Genomic DNA, 22,797 nt, shown 5'->3' on the forward strand with positions numbered 1-22,797 from the left:
CATTCTCTTTGATGCTGTTCAGAATTATTAGAATTTTTCTGACAAGTTATGGGAGTAAGCTATAAAAACAGTTTAGATTTATAGATATTCCAAGATCAATGAATCTTATGACCATTCACACCTTGCCAGTACCCACCCTCAGGCAGCATCTCCATTTTCCAGGAGGGCTATCCCAGTCAAAACCAGAGTAAATTTGTGGATAACCATCCCGTTATCTAATTAATATTTAAAGTAAGATAGTGAATTGTACTGTTTAACATGTAGATGAAGTTTTTTGAGAGGTGCTGCGTTATAAGAATGCCTGTCCATTGTGTTGTATTTCTGTTGGTGAAGATTTAGGTCCCTGATTCTAGTATTGGTGGAGATATTGACCTGCATAGAAACCAGAGGTCTAATACAACTGGATCTCTAATGGTGCAGTAAATTAGCCTGACATCTATCCTCAAAAGTCTGTAAGATACTGAGTACAGGTATAGAGAATCCAGCCTGTCTTGATAGCTCAAGGACCTTAGGCCTATGATCTTTCTGGATAGGAACCTTTGGGGCCTTGCTAATTGTTTGATATGATTAAGGAGATGCGCCCCAAAGGGGGCGTTTTACTTGATAATTGTCCTGATCAATTTTTTTGACAACCGTTGTCACATGTTCAAATAAATAGATGGCTGATAAATTTAGCTCTAAGTTTACCCCTCTCTCCCTCAAGATATGCCTGAAACTGGATCACCTCCAGCTTTTACACACGACCAAGTTCTAAAAGTGCAATCAAAAGCTAAAAATACTGCATTGATGGGTCCTAACAGTATATCTGGATGCATCTTAAAAGCATGAAGCATGATTTAGCCACACTCCTATCACTGTTCAGTCTGTCTTCATACATGTTTTGTACCAAGTGAGTGGAGAACAGCTACAGTTATTCCCCTGCAATAAGGGAGGACATTCCACAGACCCATAAGTCTGACCAACCTTTTATGCAAAGCAATGGAAGGACTTATCATGGAACTGATCACTCAGGACATAGGGAACCTCCAAACACTGGACCTGTCTCGATTTGGATTTGTCAAGGGCAGGTCATGCTTACTTAATCTGGTAGATTTTTTTGAAAAGGTCACCAAATCAATGGATAAAGACAAAATGGTACACACAGCATTCCTCAACCTGAATAAAGTTTTGGACAAAATTGCCCACACAGGCATAATATAAAAGCTAAATAAACTTGGAATAAATACCCGTTTCACCCACTGGATCGCCAAGTAGCTCACAGATAGAACACAGAAAATCAAAATAGCTGAAGTTACCCAACAAAGTTACCAGTCACCAGTGAAGTCCCCAGGGCTCTGTGCTGGGACTTCCCTTGTTTGCATCTGCTTTTCTGAAGTAAAAGCTAATACCAAAGGGCTCTGGCTGACTAAGTTTGCCGATGACTGCAAGCTAGGAGTAGTCATTGAATCCCCAAATGACATGGTCATCCTGCAGGAAGGTTTGCCCCAAATAAATAACTGGTGCCAAAATCATGGACTGAAACTAAAAGCCAAAAAATGCATTATTGTATCCTTTAGGAAGTGATCTGGTCCATGACAATACACACCTAAGTGTTGACCCAGTTGTTCAGGATTTGGGAACTTATGTGGTCAGAGACCTAATTTTTGACCAACTTGTGTCTATTGATGTAAGAAAGTTCTTCTATATTGCACAAGTTCTAAACAAAGGGATTGTGTCTAGATCTAAGGATGTCATTGTCCCCCTTTACTCAGTCCTCATTAGACCAGTCGAATATAATGCCATCTTTGACATGTATCTGTTCAGAAACATATAACAACTGGAACACCCACCAAGATACCTTACTAAAAGGATACAAGGCCTACACAACATGTAATACATGGACTGACTTACAGCCCTGTCACTATACTCTATGTCCTACAGACTGCTAAGAGGTGACCTATGTCTGGCATACAAGATATCCAAAGAAGTATAAAAGGTGCCACTGTGGATTAACCTCACCAACACAACAAAATATAGAAGTCCAAGTAGAAAAATGTGGTGATGAAGCCAGGCATCCTGTCTTGATGTGAAAGCGCTTACCAATTAAAGTGTGTGTTTTTATACTTCTGCCTGGCTTCTTCACCACATTTTTCTTCTTGGACTGCCATACAAGATATGCACAGACCCAATCATGATGGATTTACTACACATCAGCAAGTCAAATGACATCAGAAATACTCTGTCTAGGGATCTAAACCTCTTCTGTAATATCAACAAAACTTTTGGAGGGACATGTATATCTCACAGAGGATAATGCTATTCTGGAACAGGCTCCCCATCCACATAAAACAGAGTTCATCCTGAGCGTATTCAAATGCAACTTAGATCTTTGGATGAGAAACAGAAAGTATACCCCTGGACTTCCCCCTGTGCTACTAATGGACAGAGGCAGCTCCTAAATACTGTATCCCACTCATGAGTCCCCTCAGATTATCTATGGTATGGTACTCCTAATGAGAATATATAATTATCCACCATGGGATGGGTACGGCCAATCTATAACCAAATGGGTTAGATTAATTTGAGCACAAAAAGTGAAACTGGCTTAAAATGGCCCATAAGGGCAGCTAGCCTAGTACTTGCAAATGAACCTATAAAATATAGGGGGCTATCAGTCCAAGTACCTAGGTCCCTGACACAATTTTAATTTTGTAGTAATATGTCAATTACACAGTACAAAGAATGGAGGGGAGGGGTTCTACCAAAATTAAGGATACTATACCTTTTTAATATTTGAGGCCATTTTTAATACTAGGTTTTACTAAGGAGTGTTCATTCAGAAGAGTTTGGCTGTCATAGGGTGACATAACAACAACTTGCAGTCTGTAGTTATCTGCAAACTTTGTTAACCAGAGGTCTTGGCTCTCTGTTTTGAGATCTAAGATGTAAATACCAAAAAGTTGAAGTCCCAGCACTGAGCCCTGAGCGACACCACAGGTCACTTTCATGTTTACAGATAAGGCATCTGCAGCTCACACTGTGTGGGCTCTGTTTTTCAGCTAGTTTGCTAACCACATATGTGTAGATTTTTAAAGCATTTAGCTTTAGTATGATGTCAGCATAGAGAATGGTGTCAAAGGGCTTTGCCAGGTCAAGATACACCATGTGTACTACATGGCTACCATCTATAGCATTTGTAACTTTTTTGAAGAAGTTTATCAGGTACATAAACAAGATCTACCCTTCAGAAAGCCAGACTGTTGGGGGTCAAGTCTAACAAGAGTCTTGCTATAACATTTTATTGATGAGGTTAGTTATAATGCATCCCATGATTTTGCAGATGGGCTTTGTAAGGCTGATAGGACTTTAATTACTCAGGTTACTTGTACGGTCATCCTTATGGAGGGGCATCAGCACTGCAGTGAGCCACTTATCAGTGATGAAGCCAGTAGCTAAACTGAAGTTTAAACAGTTTGATGAGTGTGTCAACAAGGGCATGTTTAGCACTATTTGTATATGATGCAATCGGAAAGATTGTTGTATACCAGAAATCTGACAAAAGCAAGCATCCTGCAGTTTTTTTATCCAACTGTTACAGTGCTATAAAATGTTTTATGGAGGGTAACAAACCTTGTTAAACTGAGTGATAAATGATACACATAAATGTGTCAGTCCCTGACAGTACTGAATATTTTGACTCTGGCCTTTGGTGAAATGAAGCCCTGGGGAAAGGACCCCATGGGCCCACTGCATACCCCCACTGTGCCCCCTACTTCCACCCATCCTGGCTTGGTCACAACATTCAGATTACTTTTATTTCTTGTTTTTCTCAAACTTTGTTGTATATTTTTCTGCAGTCTTTCAATGTATCCTAAATGGCCAATATTGCATCATAATAAATGAGGAGGAAATAATCAAATTAAACCGGAGGTCTGAGCTACCCAGAAGACATTGGGTTCCAGATGTCTTTTTTTTTTAATATTTTGAGCTAAAGATGACCTGAGCAAAAATTGTTTTTAAAGAAGTAAATTATTCTTACTCTTCATATTCTTCCTGCATCCTTTCACCACTCCCTAAATGGCAAAGGTTGCAGTGTAATAACTGTTGAGGAAGTAATAGAATTAATCTAATACTCTGGGGGGTTTTTGGGCCTCAGAAGTCATGTTGTTATAGATCCTGTAAGGTACATTTTAAAGCTTTCCCCCCAGCCTTTTTTTTTTTTTTTTTTTTTTTTTTTTTTAACAAAAATCATAACTCAGTAAAGAAATTCAGTCTTGTTTTTCTATTCAAGGAAGTAAGTTTTGCCCAAGGTTTAATGATCAAAGTTGACAAAAAAGTAGCTCCCAAAAAACTGAAATGATAAATGCTTGCAAAGCTACACAAATCATATGTACTGTCTGTTTCCCTGTCAAAAGACAGATCTGATAGATCGGGATTGATTTTCTTTTTTACGTCTGACTGAAGTGTTTAGTAGCTTCCCACCATTCTCCTGTGGTGGTTCCTGTCTGTGTGGCGACAGCATGTTTGTGTTATAGTGCCAATGTGCTTTTTTTTTTTTTTTTTTCCCTTAAACTTTTGCATATATGGCTACTGAGTTACATACCATGCAGGTACCACAATAACTTCATTTATAATTTTCTATGAAATTTCTATGCAGTCATTCAAAACGTAACTCATATTTACTGTATATTCATCTTGTCACAGATATGCTTATGTTATGACATTAGGCAGCTAAAAATCTGTCCTTTTAGATCAGTTTGTGCTCCTTTTGCCTTCTCCCCCCAAGTCTTCAGCAAATTCCAGCACCTCCAGATTTTTTGTCATGTTTTACTGTAATAAATGGGAGGTTCAGACTATTTTTCAGAATTTCTTCATCTGAGGTGCAAAGTACAAAATCTTCAATTGGTTATCTATCTGCTAATTCCCCTAATGGCAATATTTCACACCTCCAGATGGACTGTAAATATCAACAATCCCAAAATAGATTGCCTGCAAGTGCAATTTACAGATGAAACTGTAACATGAAAAACGTTGATTCAGAACTATTTTATGATGATTACTTCTTAACATAACCACTGGTAGGGGATCTGTAGCACCCCTAACATCCACTTAAATCTACCTATGTGGTCTCTTTTGCTAAGCTAAAAGCCTCTCTTCAACTTGTTCCTTGGCTGGAAAACATCTTCTGGGTCTTCATTTTGACTGTAGTTCCTCACGTCTTGAAGTGCTTGAGCTGCTTCAAGAAATTTTGTGGGCACTTCTAGGGAAAAAAATGTGCTTGCTAGGTAGAAAAGCTTGAATCTTAAAGCCTTCTGTCTCAACGTTCTTATCACAAGGATAATCATGTTCCTTCTTTGCCTGGTAAATGTAGAGCAAACATTGTCCAGAAAAGCTGTGGTGGTACTATTTATTTATTTATTATTTATTTTACATTTGTTAACCGGGAGAGTCCGACTGGATACATGTCCATTTTCAGCGGAGGCCCGGGGAGAAAAGCTCCAAGTACATAACAGACATATGAACATTGTTAATGCAAAAAAAGGAAGATAGTTGAGTTCTAAATACAATATAAATTTGTAACATTTTCCTCCTGAGACAGGATAATTTTTTTTCTTTTAAAGAATAACTCTGCAGCTTTACCAATATAGGTCTAGATTTTCTCCTTGTACCTTCCCCTGGCACATATCAGGATTTCTTCTTCTGGAATATTGATTTTTCATAAAGCTGCGAGGTCTTTTCATTGCACTCTACAGGATTATTAGTAAAGTAAGATTTTCCCTTCAAATTATCTTCTAAATCCAACAGCATTCCCATTAATTTATTTTCCATTTCCATCTCCACTATTCTCTGTTTTAACTGCCAGATTTCTATGTTGCAGATGTTTCATCTGAATGGAGTGCGTCTCAGTCCTCTGTTTCTTCTAACCTCTCATCACTTGATCTGATGTAGTCAAAGTGCTATTTAGTTTCATTACTTCTTCATACATTCTGTCAGTTTCCTCTTATACGGATAATAGTTGATTTTTTTCCCCTATAGTCTTATTAGCTTCCCTGGAGTCTCCAGGTGTGTGCTGCACTACCCCAGAGGACTGCTTTTGTTCTTCTTGGTTAAAAAAAAAAAAAAAAAATCTTACTTTTTCTTCTCAATTTAGTCATCCAGCACAAATGGTGGCCTTAAAATATTGGTAATTAATACTTTCTATTCACACACTGGCTTTTCTGTTATTATTTTAATGTTAATCATGTGGGAGAGCATACCATCCTGGAAGTCCCAAGAGTTTGTTTCTTGATGTAGCCCAGTGAGTGGAGTAAAAGCAAGCCATTCAGGTCCTGGTTGCTTATGAAGAAGCTTTGATCCCACCAGATTTTCTAGCTTTGGGTATTAGAGATGGTTGAAGCTTTTAAGAGTCTTTCCATTCAGCAGACCTATACCTTCAAGTGGAAACAGTTCTCACTTTAAGATGAGCAGTAGCATGTGCAACTCCACTAAGCTGCAGGTGATAGCAACTTGTCTCAGATATTTCTCAGATTTTGCCCCCAGTTATTCCAGAGTTGCTGAGTGTGTGTATGTATGTGTCAAATGTCTCTTGCATCATAACTTTGTGAAGGTAGAATTATGGTGCAGTGCCAGCTTGTCATACAGTCCCTTAAATGATATTGTATCTTTGTCCTCCTTTGAACTTGTACTTCAAGACTCGCAGGCTTGTCCTGTTACCATATGAGCCTTCTGGTCAGCAATGTTGAAGTTCATGTTTTGAAAAATGCTTTTCCTGGTTGCTATCACCTTTGCATATAGGATCTTGGAACTTCAGGTTGTTACATATTGATTATAGTGAACCATATCTGTTTTTTTCATAAAGATAGGGTGTGTCTGAGAACAAACTCACATAATAAGTGATAAGGTTCATAAGTGATTGCTAGGCTAATGACATCCAGGTGCCTTTTTTTTTAATCCTAACCATGGTTGCCATAGTGAGAATCAAACCCTGTACCTTGTGTTTGTGAGGTAAACCCCTTAACCATTGCTCCAACTCCCAACGCTTTACTTTCTGCAAGTGGTTTTGGAATTGTCCTTAACTAGTCTGCCCTCACTTTGTTTATGGGGGTCAGAAGGAGGAGAAAAAGAGAGAGATATTGCCTTTCATATCCTGGATATGTACTAGCAGCTGAGATGTTATCTGAAATGGGTACATAGATATACCAGTTGTTAATAGTCTCTCTATTTTGGAGGGATGGACTTTCAGGTTGTGTCTGTCTAGGAGAATGTATTGGTTGGTCATCTCCTTTACGTCAAGGAGGGGAGAGGTCTTGCAGATGCTTTCTTGGTGGATTGTAAGTTGCATAATTTTATGCCATCAGGCAGATGTCAAGTTTCTGGCAAATGGTATGATTGAAGCAGGTTGCTACACTAGAGGAGTTACTGCTTCCAGGTTTTTCTTCAGAATTGTCTTTGTTACAGACATTGACCTGTGGCTATCTGGACTTAGATGGACACCTTCGCCAGTCTCTATTGCTTTTAATGTAACTCTGGGCATAGAACTGAGGTGTCAACTGCTCTTTGCACTTTAGTGTTAACTACTCGGGATTTTCCCCAACTAAGGACCCCTTAGGAGGGTCCCTGATGATAGATATAATGGAAAGATTCTTACTGTATTGTTTGATCTATGAAAATACCTCCATGATGCATCAGGAGTAACGGCCCTTCATCCATCCTGTTATGGATGGGTGTCGGTGTCTCCTTTGCCAGCTTTGCCTGTTGGAATTCTGTGTAATTAAGGCAAATAAGCAATATATTTGCATTAATCAACAAGTCTTATATATGTGCTTCAAGTCTTCAGTACTGCTACTTCATTTGCAGGAAGGTGTTCATTGATAATGGAATTGGAGGGATTAAACTGGCATCCTCTTGAATTTGTGCAGTTATGTCTAAAGAATGTCACCTCGTAGTCTGCATCAGTATTCTTTAAAAAGTTTGTCAATCATAGCATCCTACAGGGTTCCCTGTTAATCCACACTTGTTTGACATATACTTTACTGTTGTCCAAGCTGCTGTTTCACCATATACTAATTGAAATGTTTCTGGGTGGGAGGGAGTAGAGCTAAAGTTCAGTCCATAGAATGCTTCACGATTTTCAAAGATTCTCAGAAGGAAGAATCATCTGATTGGGATTCATTATCCGTGGGTATCTCAGAGATAATGTCTTCATAGCCTCCTGGTCTTTATATACCTTGTAGGAAGTTTAGGGTTAGGCAGTTTCCCCATTTTTACTGCTCAAGCAGGGTCAACTTGTACAGAGTCATGAATCGGGTGAAGCTTGAGACTGACACTTAACAAATGTCAGGTAACATTTATCTGACACTTGGAGGTTCTGTTTTTGAAAATGTCTCAAGGATTTGAAAATCCTTCTCTGGGCTTCATGCTGTGTTCCTTAAGGGTGCATTGCCACACCTGTATGCACAAGTCCCTTCAGACTTCAAACATTTGTCCAAAGTGTGTGGCCAGAACCACAGGACCTGGTATGAGAAGACCTGATGTACCTTCATCAGCCTGGGTTGTGGGAAAACCTGGCAAAATTGTTCTTAAGTATAGCCACAAAATTACAGACTGGTGGCTTTAGGGGCTACTCCCCTGCTTTTTGCCAGTTGTGGATATGCTGTAGCCATTTGAGTCTGAGGTAAGTTCCTGCAGCTCTTCAACAGTGAGAATGGGAGGGGTGCACCCTCTTCTTGGGCCCTGGTCATTTGCCAGAGTGGAAGAGGATTGTAAGCTCTGGCTATTCAAGAGTGAGACGTGTACATATGGGGACTGGTGGACCATTTCAGAAATGTTAACTCCAGGAGGATGTGACCAAGGCATACCCTCTATTCTCTTGCCCTATTCATGGTGTTCTGACTGAAACCTGGAGTTATGCTTGTGACCCTCCATCTGATGACCTTGTTGAGTGATTTCAGTTGCTACCATTTTTCTGGTAGTAGAGTAGGCCAAGAGTTTTTCCTTGCAGTATCTGCAGATGGCTGGGTTGAATTAACAGCGCATAATGGCAGTGTGCTGTATCTTCCTTCTTTCGAAGAGGGGGAGAAAATTGTTTGTCTTTTCAGCTTTTCCCGGTTAGGGGTCGCCACAGCGGAATTCCGGTCCGCTAATGATTGGCAGTAGATTTTTATGGTGCCGAGTTGCCAGCCCGACGCCCAACCTTCAGCGAAGGCACGCCCATTCACGCATGTCTTTCGGAGGCCACTCGACCGCGGGGAGGACATGCAGACTACACACAGAAGGCACTCCAGCTGAGAGTCGAACAGGAGAACCTCTTGCTATGAGGCAACAACGCTACTGCTGTACCACTGAGGTGGAGAAAATATTAGTGCAAATCTTAGCTTATTTGGTAATTACAGAATACTTTCTTGCTTCAAGTGTCAAATATTGACATTTTTCATGTGGTAAATTAGGATCAAGATCCAAAATGTGGGAGCAGCAGTAATGAACTGATGCTCTTACACTGCTCTTTGTTGTGTCATAGAATGTGCATTCCTTCCACTACAGGAGCTTCTTTGAAGACAATATAAAGTTTGAATTGAAGAGAGGATGAACCTAATCATATGCCAACTAAGGAGCATCTCACTTGTTCAGTTACTTGTGGTGCTATCTGTATTTTATATTTGTCATAAGAAGAACAGTGCAGACTGTCTTTTTCTTGTGGTGCTGTGTCTGTGTGTTGTATTATTTGCCACAGGAAGAACAGCACAGTCTGTCCTTTTCCTTGGATTTCCAGAAATGGATTTTTGTTTTCTAGTTTCAGTTCCAATTCATATGTTTCTATACAACAACATACAAGTTACTGTTTTAACTTGAAAAACATCTTGTCAAGTTTTTTCTGTGCCAGTGCTCTTAAAAGTGTACTTGTAACGTAAGTAAATGGATTTTTTTCTGGTTTTATAGTTTGTTTGAATTTTCAGTTCCAGCAGATCAACTTCACAAACTTGATTCAAGCAGTAGGAGCATCATTTTCTGGCCGTTCAGACATACAGCATGTTTTGCAGCCATCTCAGTCTGATCAGAAAGGAATAAACCAGTCCTCAGTGCTAGTAACGCATCAGGAGAGCGAGATCCTCCTCAGTCATCCAGCAGAACACACAACGGATACTTCACCACCAGTATTACAGGCAGCAGCCAGAGAAAATTCAACAGGATCGACTCATTCTGAAGGTCCAAGATCGAACAAATCATGTGACCAGCATAATAAAGAAAATTCTGAGGTTTGATATATGAAATATGTTTAGCCAGTACTATTTCCTTGATTTGATGTGTAAAAACCTTTCTTGCAGACTGTGCTAGTCTCTTGGTATTCAGAAACTGCACTGTTTGATTTTATGAAGCACATTGTTTTGCAACAATTTTTCATTCTTTATATACTTTTTGGGGCTTTCTAAGTGAACTTGATAAACTGACAAACGTATTTATAAGTTTGGGTAATTGCTATTCTTTTCTGCTGCATAATATGTTTATTTTTAGATTCCAGGGGCATATATTTTTTCATTGGAAGTGAAGACTGAGAGTAAGATCTCAGTTAAAATTCTACCATTAAAAATTACTCCATTTTTCTTTTTCCCCCCTGATCAAATTTTTCAGTAGTAGTTGATGGAATAAGAAAGCTAAATTTCACTATGTTGCTATCCAGTTTTTGCATGACAGGTCTGCATTGCCTCAGTGGCTAGCATTCAAAAATTCATACATCCTTCACCACTGGATGCTCACAATGATTCAGAAGGCAAAATGTATCTACGATATCTCAGTTAACTTACTGAGCATGATTGAAAGGGCTGCTATGAAAGCTTCCTTATTGGCTGTCTGGTTTACTCTCCATCTTAAAAGCATTAAAACATAAACAGTGGGTGCTGCTATCAGCACAATTTTTGTTTTGTCTGCATTCCTAGTATTAAATATGTGGTTCTTCTGGAAGCAAAGTGTAATACATAAGAATTTAGGCGTTAAGGGGAGAGCCCCTCTCATTGTACTATAAACTTCTAGTATCACACATACATCAATCTTGAGGCAAATAAAAGATTAAGGATTTGCTAATAGCACACCTAACACATTTACTTTGAATTGCTCTTCAGGAGAAGGCATAGTTGAAAGATTTGTGCTAATCCCATGAGGTTTGTTGTAGTTGATACCACTGAGAAAGAATTAAACTGTCTTCCTTAAGTTTGTTTGGTGTCTCCTGGATGAAACTATGGACTTTACCACTGAAGACCTTCAGTTCACACTTCAAGTGATGTAAGCTAGTTATAATGAAAATGTATGCAACAGTATGAATACATTGATATAAAAATAATGACATAGTGAATTTGTTTTAACAATTGCACCTAGCCTTCTGTACAACTATTCCTGCTGTCCCTGTATTCCACTTTGATTGACATTTTCTGTGGCATATTTGTCCAGGGCACCACCACCACCACAAGACTTCAGTCTTCATTTATCACATGCCTACCATATTAACTCTACTCCCTAATTCTTCTTCTGATGGCACTGCATCTTCATCTTGTCCTGTGCTTTCTTTTCTTTTCTTCCATGTATATGGTCTATCTTTTTAAGTTTTCTTCATGCTTCAAAACCCTCATATTACCTTAGCTATCTCAGTTTGCCTACTTGGTGTCTTGTTCTATTTAAGGCTTTTGAAACTGTTCACACAGTATGGGATATTGCCGTACTATTACCCCACATATAGTAGACGATTTATATCTGCTCAACTGTTCTTATCATGCAGTCCAACATAATCTTGATGTTCACCTCAGCCCCCTCACACTGCATTGCATGGTAGACGTTTAAGGTTGATAATCACTGACATATCTTTTTGTTTCTCCTTTTTTTAAATGTATTCCTTTTAGTCTTGTTCATTCTTGGATGATGCTGAAAAAGAGTGCAAATGCACATTTGTTTACAGTAATTCTTAATTGTCTTCTATCTGCCCACCATTCTAACTTTATTAGATCATGTTGAATGATTCTCTTGCTCCCATTTCTGATTACACCAGTTTTGGTGTTGCTAGTAAGCACCATGATCCTGTTTCCCAGGTTCTTAATTATTTTGGAAACAAATATGGTAATTTGGCCTTGCCCCACTACTGAGCTTTGTTGCACCAGTTTGATCACTTCTTGCTTGAGTGTTTCTTCTGAATTACAGCACTCCATTTGGCATTTGTCAGCTAATTTTTAATCCACATTACAGATCAGGATCCAGATATGTTCCACTGGTGCCCATTATGTGACTGTGGCAGAAACCTTCCTAAAATCCATGTAAACCTCAATGACAAAACTCTTATTCTCTGTCTTGTTTGCTAGCAAGAATTTTCTTGACAGGCAATTGGCATTCAACATATCTCCACATCCTGTGCCAGAGATAATATGAAATGAAACTTCTTAGAAGTTTCCCATGATGTCTACCATTGGGATCATTTCTACAGCTCTTTCATGAGTAGTGGAACTTACATCAAGGAAACGTCAGTTTCCCAGCTGGACATGAAAAGTGGTCAGCCATCCCCAGACCACAGACATGATTACTGCTCACTACAAGGATGTAAGCTGGCAAACAAGGCTGTAAAGGGGAATGTAATCTGCTCCATCTTCATTTCTTTTGTTGCCATTGTTGTGCTTAGTTCTTCGTGTTATCCATGAGTTTTGGTTACTCATAGGCAAAAACTATTTTACTGTTGCTTAGCTGTGTACTTCTAAGAATTTGGTTATCTTTTTTTTTATATTTCCCTCAAAAAAGCCACTCGTGTCTGCAGGAGGTAGAATTTCTGAAAAGAGCATTGTTTACAGTGTTTATATTGTCTTGATGAAGAACCTGGTTTAGCCAGCTGTGATCATTGCATTAAGTTTATTAAAGGACCATATTAATGGTAACAAGGAACTTGAAGGCTTTTGTAGAATACCAAAAGCTAATGGCACTGAGACAAGGGATACCCAACTCCCCTCCCCCAACATACCAACCTTCAACCAGTTCCAAACATTAGAAAGCTGAAGAAGTCACAAAAAGTACAACTTAAAACTCTGTAAGCATCATAAGTGCATTACTCAAGAAGTACCTGGAAAAACTGTGTGTGATCTTAGATACACAACTGATTTCCCTTAGGGCCTCAAGGTTATGGTCTAGGTGAGGTCCAGGTGCATCTTCTTCCAGCACATGTCCTGGTTCTGACAGCAGTGGTAGCTCACTTGGAGGTAGACAGTGAAATGGTTTTATCACTATTGAGCAAGCCCTTACAGGTTTTAGTTACTGTGCCACAGGGGGACACCATTCACTAGGTATCAGCAGGGAACACCAGCCTTTCTCTGCTAGAGTATCAGAAGTCACCTCCACTCTCTTGAGTATACATAAATGAAATGTCTAGTATTTTGTTGACTTTTTCAATGAGTGGAACATCTTCCACCATCTTCCCTCATCCTCCTACCCCTGACAGCAGCAAGGTGATCAGCCCTTCAGCTGCCTGAATTCTGGGTACATGACCCATCTCTGCTATTCTTATTCAGTAGGTTTATAGCTGATTTTCAGAAGAATACTTGGTGACTGGGACTTCCAAGGTAGCTGGACATTGTTCAGCAGCTTAATTTCAGCTCTCTCAATGTGAAAACAGAAAGTGAGAAATAAGAGCCAGTGATATTGTCATCTTGGGTGAAATTCAGTTACTGACTAATAAGTACACTGCCTGGATGCCAGCAGATAAGAAATTTAGTGTACCTAAAAGAAAACCAACTCGAAAAGGTTAAGAAAAAACACTGGCTGGGTCAGCAAAAAGCAGCTCAAGTTTCATCTTTGGTAAAAGAGATGTCTTCCAGTAATTTAGAGGAAAAGATAAATCAAATGTACTTAGGAGTTGATTAAAATAAACACTGAAGGAATATATCAACTCAGATAACAAAAGGCTGGAAAAAAAGTAGATTAACACTTTCAAGGCAGTGGGTGACAACCAAGAAACCAAATTAATCGAACATTAATCAAATCATTAACCTCCCGATTGTCTTCCAAAAATGTTTCAGTAAAGGTGAATACATACTCCATCTTTTGTATGTGCACAGGCAGCTTTGATTTTATTTTCATCGGACTAAATATTTCAGGAAAACTGACCAATTGTGTGTATCCTTCTCACCGAGCAGATTGGGCATAGCAGTTTCCAAAGTGACTTTAGCCAGATGGTTGTGTGATAACCTATCATTTGTCTATAGCCAGAAAGGGTTGTCTTTCCTAAGCCCCCTAGAACATATTCCACAAGGTCTGTGGCCACTTCTTCAGCTTTTTGGTCAAGAACATCAATAAATGACATTTGTGCCACTGCCACTTGGACCAAATGCCCATACCTTTATTGCTCATTAAAGTTAGATTTGATTTCTAGGAACAGAGCTGTTTTTGACTCTGCAGTACTTCGAAATATCCTTCCATGAGGATCACCCAAAGTTCATCTTGCTGGAGGCTCGGTTTCATCAGATGACGAATGAAGGAAAATGACAACATTAGATACAAACGTTATGTACTCACCATAATGATGCATCTGTATTGTCCATTTTCATTCTTCAACGTTCCAGCCTGTTAACACCCTCCTGGAGAGAGCTAAGGGATGCTGCTTTGGAAACCAATTGTTCCTTATTTGAACTCCAGTTTTATGTGTATTGTTTTTGCCTTATAGATTCTTTACAGTATCAACCATGTATTACTGAATTAGTATCAAAACAAACCTTTTGAAAGTAACTCAGAATTATTTTGAATATTACTTAAAACCTTATAAACATCACTTTGTTAAACTATCTATCTAGGCTTTTAAGTTTTAATACACACATAAGTAAAAGGGTTGTTTTGATACTAATTCTGTTCACAGTGTAGAAATAATCAAATTTAGTGAGATATATAAAAAATAAAAAATAAAATTTAGTGATATGTATACAGGGACATAATTGGGATACATTGGATAAGTGTCATTTAAAACCTATGTATAGGAAATTAGGTTTAAACATGAATTATGCATTGATATGATTTATGCAAAGGAAATAGGGCATATATAGAAAGTATTTTTGGTGTAAGCGATGGAGGGTATATATGCATTTGCATATGGACATGTACAAGTTGTGTTTTGGGTATTGTCTTGGATGTTCTGCTTGTTTTGATCGTTTGAGTAGTAGTAGTAGAATATATATATGTCATAGTTCATGGTGGGCACTTTTGTGCTGATGAATATGTGTTAACGATCATATTTCACTGAACGAGACTGAACTGTGGGTGCGTCACTATCCAGCTCCTTATGCTTATCATAGTATACTGTAGTTTTGTACAAGTGGATATGTATGATCAGTATAAACATATTTGTCCATTGGGTGCTTGCTATGATATCCATCGGTGTTTGAGTTTGGACTACATACGTTTTATTAGACAGCGCTCAATGGACAATATGACATATTTCAGTGGTGGATAGTTGGTATGTTTTTGAATCATCGATATTTTCATTATCATTATTTTTATTATGGATTTTAATAGTATGATTTTATGTAAATTCATACAATTTCATATGGCTTACAAAAGGTGTTGCTGTAAAAAGTGTTCAACATTGATGAATGCGATTGTAAGTGTGATTTTCACTTTAGGTTAATATTGAAGTCAGCGACACATTTGAAGTAACAATGTCTGACTACATACACCTTTAAAAGACAATTTAGGGTCTTAAAAGGTTGGCGGGAAGGTTATAAATAAGACATTTGAATTTTAACAGTTGTATGTTTTTTTTCTGAAGAAGTCCAGCTATTGAGGTCGGACGAAAAACGTCATTTTAGCGTTTAGTTTTATTAAATTTTGTATTCTCAAGGAGTGACCAGCTCGGCGTGTTTTTTTCTGTACCAGTTCGTTTTACTAGTGGAGTGCATCAGTAGTTTGTTTGGGCACGCTATGGCAAACAACTCTTTTGAGAGTACACCGAATGCATTGAAAGACCCTGATGAGGAAATGCATTCAATGCATAAGTTTACAATGCTTATCCAGCTTTTATTGCAAAAAGTGGAGCAGATGAATGACAAACTGGACACGGTCGTAACCGTGCAACAGCAACAGGACCGAATGGTAAAGTTGGCGCAACAAACAGAAATGGAACCGAATCCCCTATCGCTAATACAAGGAGGGCAGGTGAGAGCAGCAACTACTACTCAACTAGCTCAAAAAGGTACTGTGCAATTTTGTGGGATGAACGCCTGCAAGAGCAGTATAGCCAGTCTAAACAAAGAGACGTTTTATCTAATTTATCAAATAGTAATGTGATGAACACGAATGACAATAATAATCCAACAATTCAAAATATTGTTCATGCACAACAGCAATTAAGAAACAGCCATGGAAATGAAGTCACACAGATACCGAACTTGAAGGCCTGGTTAAATTCATCAATAGGTTTGAGGGGGGCCAATAATTTGATGAATGTAACATCAAATAGAAACAGTAATAGTGAAATATTACCAGAGCTTTTGAATACATTTGATCAACATATGTTAAAATACAAAAAGCTATGTGTAGAAATAGAATATTTTGAAGAATGTTTGAAACTGGAAATAGTACTGAAAGGTCTCAGATCCTGGCGTTACCCCACTGGCCTAATATCAGGTTCCCTTTTTCATCAAGAGTTGATTTAGCTATTTAACCAACAAGGGCTACAATTGTTACAAACCATGATAAAACATTATAGTTTAATAAACAAAGAACTGGAACAAACCATTGAGTCCTTAGATGGGCAAATAAAACAACATGAAGACTTTGGGAGATATAAATACGAATATCTCCGTTGTTTTCATAGTATTGAACAACACTTGAATAAAATAAGACAAAATAAACTAAAAAAGCTTCAAAGAGATCAGAAGCAATATGATTGTGGAACAGCTTTCCCCCCACCACTGAGATCACAATTATGGTCTAAACAATATGTCATTGCTGGGCAAAATGGTAACAATGAAAATAGAATTAATATGCTTGAGGCTCATGAACATGGAAATGAAACAACACAACAAAAACGAAATTTGGATTGAGTCTGATAATGAGGAGGTTGAGGCTGATAATGTTAGAAGGAGTGAAAGAATAAAAACATGCAATAACAACAATAACAATGAAGCAAGAGGGCACCAACAACCGGCGGTAGTTAATAATAAACAGGTTTTTCCGAGACAGAATCAGAAGGAATAATGGAACAAGAGAAGAAATTACAACAGAAGATAACATTGATTAACCAACAGTATAGTATGTGCAATGTGATCAAAAATAAGCAGGGGGACTTTTTTGTTTTTAATTTTTCATCCTTCCAGGTTTCGGAACAACTTGTGGATATTTTATCAAAAGGTCTCACATTTGTACCTGCATGTAAAATGGACTTGGCACAAACTATTTATGACTTCAAATTGTTTGTAAGGAAGTTAAATTTGAAACAGTTGTTGGGTGGTGAAGGTACTAACAGTGTTGAATTAAGGGTTTCCAGTTGCTTTAATCCACCATTGCACAACACTTAGCACATATTTGAGAAAATATGCAAATTAGATTTCAGGAAATTGAATGAAACAAAATTTGAATATAAATATAATTTGAGTAAGGATGAAAAAGAAAGCTTGGAGGTGATATTGGCAGCAAATGTGAGGGTCATGAATCCGGATAAGGGAGGGGGGCTAGTAGTTATGCACACACCGAGTATAATAGATCGAATCAATTCATTAAAAGCTTCATAAATGAATTATTTGTGGAAGCAAGAATAGATGTACATATGTATAACTACTTAATAATGGAGGCACCAAGAGCACCATATATGTTCGGCGTTCCAAAAATTCACAAAAATGTGCTAGACCCCCCTTTAGACCCATAGTGGATGGAAGAAGGTCAGCCACATATGTTTGTGCAAAACTGGCAGATTTTATAATGAAAAGATATGTGGTAAAGGAACCATGGATAGTTAAGGATTCTTGGGTGTTCTTAGAAAAAATTAACAAACTTGTTTCCGACAAGAAAATAATTTCGTCACAATAGACGTAAAAGAATTATATACAAGCTTTCCACATCAGCAGGGGATCGAATGGGTAATAACAAGAATGAAACAGAAAGGTGCACCACAAGATGAAATATTCTTAATACAGGAACTTTTGGATATTATTTTGTCATATAATTTCATATTATTTGACAACCAGTTCTACGTTCAAAAAAAAAGGAGTAGCCATGGGCTCTCCATGTGGATCCAGTTTTGCCAATTTAGTAATGTTATTCTGGGAAAACACATATGTATTTAATAACGACATCATTAAGAATGCCACAAAATTTTACCTCAGATTTATTGACGATATATTTATGATCATCGAAGGTGATGAGTATGTAGCCAAGAATTTGGTCGACATCCTGAATGGATCCACAGACTTTCTGCAATTCACGTATACATTTAATTCAACACTAATTTCATATTTGGATGTGACATTGATTAAGAATAATATGTTAAAAGAATATGAAGCCAGAATCTTTAGGAAACCCACTTATTCAAATAAGTTTTTGCACTATTCTAGTGCACATCCAAAGTTCCAAAAAAAGTCAGTGGTCAAGGGTCAGTTGGTACGGGCTGCGCGTATGATCACTGTAGAAGAAGAATTTCTTAAAGAATGTTCAAATTTAAAACAAATGTTCCTGAACAGGGCATACCCTAGCACATTAATAGAAGAACTGATAGGAGAAGTAACATTAAAAAGAGTCAACGGGATATACACACCGATATTGAAGCAGCAAAATAGTTTTGTTTCAGAGCAAATAAACACATGCACTAGTGTTGGAATAAAAACAAACACACCACAAGAGATGAAAGTTAGCTTCAATTTAGCCTGTATTCTAAGGTTTTCTTTGGATCATGATAGAATAAGAAGCATTATAACCAAAAATTGGGATATATTGAATGATAATACAACATTAGTGTCTAAACTTGGAAGAACACCGAAAATAGTATGGAAGAAGGGTTTGAGCTTTAAAGAACTATTACAGAAAAAACAACAAGATAACCCTGTAAAAATAAACAGGGGCATGACATACTGTGGTAATTGTTCCTTTTGTCATGTAATGCTGGTGGGGATGAATATAGAAGTTAATGGCTTCAAATTATGTACTAAAGGCAAATTTAATTGCAACTCAAAAGGAGTAGTGTATATAGCCATGCGTCAGTGCTGTCCATCTTTTTATATTGGAAAGGCTGAATGGGAGAATAAGGGACAGAGTCTACGAGCATCAGAGAAGCATTAATTTGCAGAAAGTAGACAATGCCCTTGCGAGACATACACTAAGTTTTCCAGAACACAAATTCCAATATAAAGTAATTCACCAAGTGAAACAAGATTTTAGAGGGGGTCCTTTTGGTCTTTTGCTAGAGAAAAGGGAATTATTATGGCAAATCAGACTGAATGCATACACAAACCCAGGATTGAATGACAAGTGCACACTTATGTGTGTATTAAAACTTAAAAGCCTAGATAGATAGTTTAACTAAGTGATGTTTATAAGTTTTTAAGTAATATTCAAAATAATTTTGAGTCACTTTCAAAAGGTTAGTTTTGATACTAATTCTGTTCACAGCATCGAAATAATCAAATTTAGTGAGATATATAAAAAATAAAAAATAAAATTTAGTGATATGTATACAGGGACATAATTGGGATACATTGGATAAGTGTCATTTAAAACCTATGTATAGGAAATTAGGTTTAAACATGAATTATGCATTGATATGATTTATGCAAAGGAAATAGGGCATATATAGAAAGTATTTTTGGTGTAAGCGATGGAGGGGTATATATGCATTTGCATATTGACATGTACAGGTTGTGTTTTGGGTATCGTCTTGGATGTTCTGCTTGTTTTGATCATTTGAGTAGTAGTAGTAGAATATATATATGTCATAGTTCATGGTGGGCACTTTTGTGCTGATGAATATGTGTTAGCGATCATATTTCATTGAACGAGACTGAACCATGGGCGCGTTAATATCAAGCGCCTTATGCTTATAATAGTATACTGTAGTTTCGTACAAGTGGATATGTATGATCAGTATAAACATATTTGTCCATTGGGCGCTTGCTATGATATCCATCGGTGTTTGAGTTTGGACTACATACGGTTTATTAGACAGCGCTCAATGGACAATATGACATATTTCAGTGGTGGATTGTTGGTATGTTTTTGAATCATCAATATTTTCATTATCATTATTTTTATTATGGATTTTAATAGTATGATTTTATGTAAATTCATACAATTTCATATGGCTTACAAAAGGCGTTGCTGTAAAAAGTGTTCAACATTGATAAATGCGATTGTAAGTGTGATTTTCACTTTAGGTTAATATTGAAGTCAGCGACACATTTGAAGTAACAATGTCTGACTACATACACCTTTAAGAGACAATTTAGGGTCTTAAAAGGTTGGCGGGAAGGTTATAAATAAGACATTTGAATTTTAACAGTTGTTGTATGTTTTTTTTTCTGAAGAAGTCCAGCTATTGAGGTCGGGCGAAAAACGTTGTCATTTTAGCGTTTAGTTTTATTAAATTTTGTATTCTCAAGAGTGACCAGCTCAGCGTGTTTTTTCCTGTACAAGTTTGTTTTCTAGTGGAGTGCATCAGTTTATTTATAATACCTGAGTGGGGAATTGTATCAAATGCCTTGGCCAGATTGAGGTAGGCTGTATGTACTGTTTTACCCCCAACCATGGCCTTATTGACTTTCTTAAGGAAATCTGTCAGATTCAGTAGACATGACATGCCATTGACAAAGCATAATTGGGTCGGGTTCAGTTTTTGAAGGTTTCCTATGTCATTATTTATCAGGTCCATGACTATTCTTTGTATGGCCTTACATATAAGACTAGTCAAACTTAGGGGTCTGTAATTTCCTGGGTCAGTAGATGATCCCCCTTTATGCAGAGAGATGACTGTTGTCCTTTATTCTATCAGGGCAAAGCCAGTCCAGAGGCTGTGGTTAAAGGGAGATCATAATGAGCCTGATAAGTCCTGATTTAAGCTGTTAAAGAGGCAACCTGGTTTATGGTCAGGCCCCACTGAAGCTTTGTTTTTAGCTTTAGAAAGCACAGTGGCAATTTGGTGATAATTTGTAATGGAGTTGTGCAGATTATTTCTTGGGGAGAAATGGGGGTGATGCAGAGATGAAATTTGAACTGAATTTGGCAGCCAGCAGATTTGGTGCATCTTCTGGATGAGTAATTCTGCACATTGTTGGGTGTTGCCGTTAAGACTGCAGACATAACAGAAAAAAATGCCTTATGGTTATCATTAGCTTTGGAGGCTATTTTTCCCTCAAAGTCTGCTTTCAAAGACTTGACTTGTTCCCTGTTTTGCTTGTTTTGACTAATGAGGGACTTTCTGCACTTTTGTGTGCATTCTCTCTTACTTCTCGAGATAAATTTATTTCTGTTGTTCTACAATCTATTAATATCAGGGGTCCAGCAGGGTGGCTTGTTTTTGTGGTTTGACCTGAGTTTATTTTGGTCTGGTACTGCCGTTTCTATGCAGTTGTTTATATGGTCATACAAGGCTTTTCTGTATGCCTCTGCATAGGTTTCTGTTTTTTTCTGGATTTAGGGGAGCTTGGAAACCAGCTATGCCATCCCTTAGTAGGGGGTTATTTATCTTAGAGAAGTTCCTAAAATTATTGGGATTAAGTGGGGGAACTAGTTTTACCTTTATTTCAAGGGAGACTGCTTTGTGATGTGATCTTACCAGTGACAACATCACACTTTGGTGGGGGGAGGGTAGCACTCTCTCGTATTTATGAGTAGCAGATCTAGGAGATTTGTTCTACATACAAAGTATCAAAATATTTCATCTTAAAGCTTATACAATGCTATACACAATTGTGTTGATATTTGACCTATGTGTAGTGCAGGTAAAGTGATATTAATTTATATAATTATTTATATTGTCATAAATATCATGCTTTTCTAAATATATTGACAACAGAGTAGCACAGACAGAACCACTTACCCTCATATGAAATCTCTTAGCTGGATGAACAAAATGCTACTAACAGTATGTAGGTAACTTGAGTGGTTGCTGAGATATTAAGTCATTTACAAAATATTAATAATTTAATAGTATGTTTACTGTGACTTACACAATCCAGTTTAAAACCTAGAACCAAAAGAATACTACCACTATAAAAATAGTTTGTGCTGAGGAGTTTGCCTTTTACACTTCTATAGTAACACCTATGTTTCCAGAGGTATGAACATTTGTTTAAAATATGAGGACATACTTTGATTCTAACAAAAAGCTTAGGCTCCACTCGTTGGAAGCTCTATTGCAAATTTCCAGATCTCCACTGGAGGGAATGAGTTAATGGAGGGGCAGTTAAAATCACCCATACATATTATATTGGGCTGGATGGTAAGTGATTATAGTAACTTCAGGTATGATGTATGGGTTTCCTGGTTCATGGCTGGAGACCTGTAGCTAACAAGAATATAATGAATTGTTCCCATTGTTAACTGGACATGGAGTAGCTCAAGCAAGTCATATTTGTTTTACTAGCCTTAAGGTGTGCTTATCCTTTACTTAGTTAAATATACTTTCACCTTTTGCTCTTTCTTGTTCAGTGGCTGGTTGGAATGTATGAAAGGCATAATAGCTATGCACTGCTGGAGCGCTTTCTGGGGCTCTGAACCATGTTTTAGTACCCGCACAGACTTCAGCATTCTGCAGTGGGAGGAGAACTTCCAGAGAGTACAGTTTCATTGTTGAGATTCCTTGCACTGAGCAGTAACACATTTAGT

At 37.7% G+C, this 22,797-nt stretch overlaps 1 protein-coding gene across 1 annotated transcript in view; it reads left to right on the top strand.

Annotated features, from left to right (window-relative positions):
* CPLANE1 (ciliogenesis and planar polarity effector 1) overlaps positions 1-22,797 on the top strand; it is a 4,248,669-nt gene that overhangs the window by 2,810,409 nt on the left and 1,415,463 nt on the right. The window contains exon 32 of the mRNA XM_044076333.1: positions 9,933-10,232. Coding sequence (XP_043932268.1) covers positions 9,933-10,232 — 300 coding nt within the window. The remainder of the gene's footprint in view (positions 1-9,932; positions 10,233-22,797) is intronic.

Source organism: Protopterus annectens, chromosome 1.part0 (assembly GCF_019279795.1).
Source record: "Protopterus annectens isolate FY-2018-M chromosome 1.part0, PAN1.0, whole genome shotgun sequence".
NCBI classification, from domain to species: Eukaryota; Metazoa; Chordata; order Ceratodontiformes; family Protopteridae; genus Protopterus; species Protopterus annectens.